Source organism: Helianthus annuus, chromosome 9, assembly GCF_002127325.2.
Source record: "Helianthus annuus cultivar XRQ/B chromosome 9, HanXRQr2.0-SUNRISE, whole genome shotgun sequence".
Classification (NCBI taxonomy): Eukaryota; Viridiplantae; Streptophyta; class Magnoliopsida; order Asterales; family Asteraceae; genus Helianthus; species Helianthus annuus.
Window position 1 is genome coordinate 92299989 of NC_035441.2, and position 4332 is coordinate 92304320.

Sequence of the window (4332 nt, forward strand, 5' to 3'; positions counted from 1 at the left end):
CGGATGGGCAGTCTGAGCGCACGATTCAAACCCTAGAAGACATGCTTCGAGCATGTGTTATTGATTTCGGCAACAGCTGGGAAAAGCATCTCCCTTTAGTGGAGTTTTCGTACGATAACAGTTACCATACCAGCATCCAAGCCACTCCATTCGAGGCATTGTACGGACGTAAATGCCAGTCACCTCTCTGTTGGGCAGAGGTGGGGGATAGTCAAATCACAGGACCAGAAATGGTAGTTGATGCTACTGAACGGATTGCACAGATATGGCAACGCATGGCGGCGGCTCGTGACCGTCAGAAAAGTTACGCTGATAAGCGCAGGAAACCACTCGAGTTCCAAGTTGGGGATCGAGTGCTACTCAAAGTCTCACCCTGGAAGGGTGTGGTTCGTTTTGGCAAACGGGGCAAACTCAATCCGCGGTATGTCGGACCGTTCGAAATCATAGAAAGAATAGGCAAGGTGGCCTACAAACTGAACCTACCAGCTGAACTCGATGCAGCTCACAACGTTTTCCACGTGTCGAATCTGAAGAAGTGTCTGTCAGATGAGACCCTCATGGTTCCTTTGAAGGAGCTCACTATCGACGAGCAGTTGCGATTCATTGAGGAACCAGTTGAAATCACGGACCGGGATGTCAAGGTCCTCAAGAACACGAGAATCCCTCTTGTTCGAGTTCGTTGGAACTCCCGTCGTGGCCCAGAGTTCACCTGGGAACGCGAAGATTAGATGAAAGAAAAGTATCCCCAGTTGTTCGCGAACAGTACAACCACCACTGAGGCTGAAGCTACCTCGGAATTTCGGGACGAAATTCCAGATCAACGGGGGGAGGATGTGACACCCCAGGGAAACCATGCAACTTAACTAGCTTCCTCAGTGAGTACGTACCAAATTTCGGGACGAAATTTCTTTTAAGTTGGGGATAATGTGACAACTCGTATTTCGAACCTATCCTTGTGCAACGTTATGTAATTATGTGAATTTTATTTAATGAATGTTATGTTGTTATGTGCTATGTGTAATATATGTATGTATGCAAACGAGCCTAAACGCACAACACACACCCGATCGCACAAGCCCACTTGGGGCCGTATCTCTTGTAATCGGACCATAAGGGCAACCCATGTATGGGTTCGGCCCACTCCCATCTTATACGCATACAAGCAACCACCCTTAGGGTTTTGTTTCTCATTCGTTGCAAAGCAAGGATACACACACAACTCTATTCCCTCCTTCTCTTCTCTTGAAGCCGACGGCAACACGCCTCTCTCTCTCGAAGCTTTTGTGTTCATATTAATCCTTGCCCTCATCTCTAACCGGTTAGTGTTATGATTATTGATTGTTTGTTGCATGATGTTGTGGTATGTATGCCTTACATGAGGATTTAGGATGATATATGATTGTTGGAGAGGTAAATTGTTAATGTTGATGTTTATAATAATCGGCTCACATATGTATCGAGTATGTTCATACTAATCGGGTGTGCAGATTACGGATCTAAAACCCAATGTTTGTTAATCGGCTGATATGTGTTCACATGCGGATGATATGTAAAATTGTTAGGTTAGTATGTATGCTAGTAATCAAGGATATGGATCATGATAATATGTTTAAGTGTTATGAGTATTGTTCATGATTTGGTTATGATTAGGGTTCTTATGAATCGGTTGATAATTACCTTGTTTGATCGAGTATTGTATGATTGGAAAACTGTTAAATGGAAACCATGTGACAAATTAATTGTTGACTAAATTGGAAACAATGTAACTGATTTCGTGGATTAGGGAAGTTTGTTAACTGGTCGCACAAGCTCTTGAATCGCACAAGAGCTCAATCGCACAAGGCGACTGATCGCACAAGTTCAGTCACACAAGATTAGTGCAACTGATTTAACAAAGCGTACAACACAGCTTTTGCATGATCGCACAAGACCTTGTGGATCGCACAAGATAGTGTCGATCGCATAAGGCTTGGGGCCACACACGAGCTACGTAAACTGTTTCACTGTTGGGCCTTAAGCCCAATCCCAATCACACAAGATTATGCGGATCGCACAAGATACCTATGTGTTATTTAATTGGGCCGAGTAGGCTGTTGGACTGCTTAACTAATTGGGCCGGGTTTATGTTGGATCGCACAACATGTTGTGGATCGCACAACATGTTGGGCCGAGTATTATATGGGCTCTTTGATAGACCGCACAAGTTGGAATTGTTATTTGACTGTTATGTATTCTCCATAATCTTCACATGTTCGTAACCTGTTAACTATGTGTAATCATACGTGCATTACTTGAACCTAGACCTGACTTGTATGGTAACCCTGTTAGGACGAGGTTGACCACTCTTAGTTCAAGTAACTTTTCGTGTATCTGCCGAGCAAACCAAGGTGAGTTCACACTCTTACCAAGGCATGGGATTCCCGGTAGGTAGGGAATGGGATTGAAGGAAAAGGATTGATGAATAGGATTGTACTTACACTGTTACTAGACTATCTACCATCATCCTCGGATATGCAGGATACATACGTAAAACCTACGTATACTTGTACTCAACACTGTCCTCAGGTTTCGAAGGACACTTACGTAAAACCTACGTAAACTTACACTCACTACTGCCTCGGGTTGTGACAGGCACTTACGTAAAACCTACGTAAACCCCCGCGTACCACTGTCCTCGGGTTGAGAAGGACGCTTACGTAAAACCTACATAAACCTTGTACGTACTACCGTTCTTGGGTTAAGAAGAACACTTATGGTTACCTCTAGTCTAGTACACATCATATGGGAAGCCCCCATCAATTGAACTTACACACATGGGAAGCCCCCACTAAATGAACATACAATTGACTTAGTTAATAACGCATGGTGATGCAACGAACTTTCTTACTGTGAACTCGCTCAACTAGTTGTTGACTCTCTGTTACATGCCTTGCAGGACCTTAGGTATACATGGAGCTTGCACGGGAGGCACAGTCGTTGTGGACAAGGATTGTGGATGTTTTGATAAACGCTTATGACTGTTGAAAAACTTAATAATTGCATTGGATTTTATGCTATGCTTCCGCTACTTAAACTATGTTATTTGAACACCTTTCATATTGTGGGTTGATATACACTTACGTTTATTATTACTTATTATGTTCGATGTGATTGGTGGCTTGATCCTGGTCATGTCACGCCTCCAAGCGGTGGTATTCCGCGGGTGGATTTTGGGGGTGTGACACTCTAACCCTTCAACTCAGGACAATCCCGCTTGATATGTCCTGGCTCCCCACATTTAAAGCATCCCTCGAGCCTGACTCCATACGATGTGCTTTTGGCATAGCACTCGCGGACCACATGCCCGGATCGACCACATCTACTACATTTCTTTTGCTCAACCACTTGAGTTTTATTCATCGAACCATCTTTGTCCTTCCTGACTACTTTCTTTCCTGAACCATTGGCGTTGACTGCAGCCACTTTACTAGAATTGCATTTCTTCTTGTCCTTCTTATCGGAATTCTTCCTTGAATTCTCTAACTTTCGCTTCCCAGAGTCTCCAATCCTATGCTCAGTGTGCTGAATTATTCGAATGGTCAAACTGATGTGATAATCCATCGTCATGTATGGCGTCATTTCTTTATCACAAAGGGGAGCAATAAATAATCTTGGGTTACGACCCTAGAATGTTTTGTTCGCACATCTATGCACTATTCACAAGGTTAATGAAAAATCAAGATTACTCTTAGATTATATATAACACAGGAAACTACTAAAACTTTTCCAATCATTATTCTACCTGGTGGGGTTCCGATCGGCATTTCCCCGAAATGATGCGCCTTCGCATTGCATTCACATCCTTATCCCACGGTTTGGTTAACTTCGCGCTGTTCCAAGGCAGTGTTAGCGTGCTGAGCGATCAGTTGCACTAATTCCTATGGTGTCACACCCCGACCACGTAAAACAACAAAACGTGGCGGAAACGTCGGGGAGTGTTGTAACAGAATCATTATTTCACAACCATGGATTAAACAATTTCGCTTTATTGAATTAAATGTATTACAATGTCTTAACAACAAAGAAAATATAACATAGTTAACCTTGTCTTGCATCTTTTAATGTCACTAAGGCCTCGTCCAATCCTACGTGAGCATGCATCAATATCATCATCAAATATCATCAACTATTGTACCTAAAACACATGTGAAAATACATCAGCATAAAAATGCCGACGAGTACATAGGTTTTGTGAAAATAGGATTCATGACTTAGGTTTAAGAAAATGTTTAATGAAAACTTGTCATGAATCCAGTTTAAGTGTTTGCTTTTATAAAACGTTTGAAAAGTGAT

At 42.6% G+C, this 4332-nt stretch overlaps 1 protein-coding gene across 1 annotated transcript; it reads right to left on the reverse strand.

Moving 5' to 3' along the window:
- Window positions 1-3225: 3225 nt before the first annotated feature.
- Window positions 3226-3618, reverse strand: LOC110876010 (DNA-binding protein HEXBP-like). The gene has a single exon (XM_022124193.1). It carries the CDS (start codon window positions 3616-3618, stop codon window positions 3226-3228), a length of 393 nt encoding a protein of 130 aa, XP_021979885.1.
- Window positions 3619-4332: the final 714 nt, after the last annotated feature.

What these genes read in the sequence shown, in the direction of transcription:
- LOC110876010 (XM_022124193.1), bottom strand. Translation starts at nt 3,618, where the DNA reads ATGACGCCATACATGACGATGGATTATCACATCAGTTTGACCATTCGA.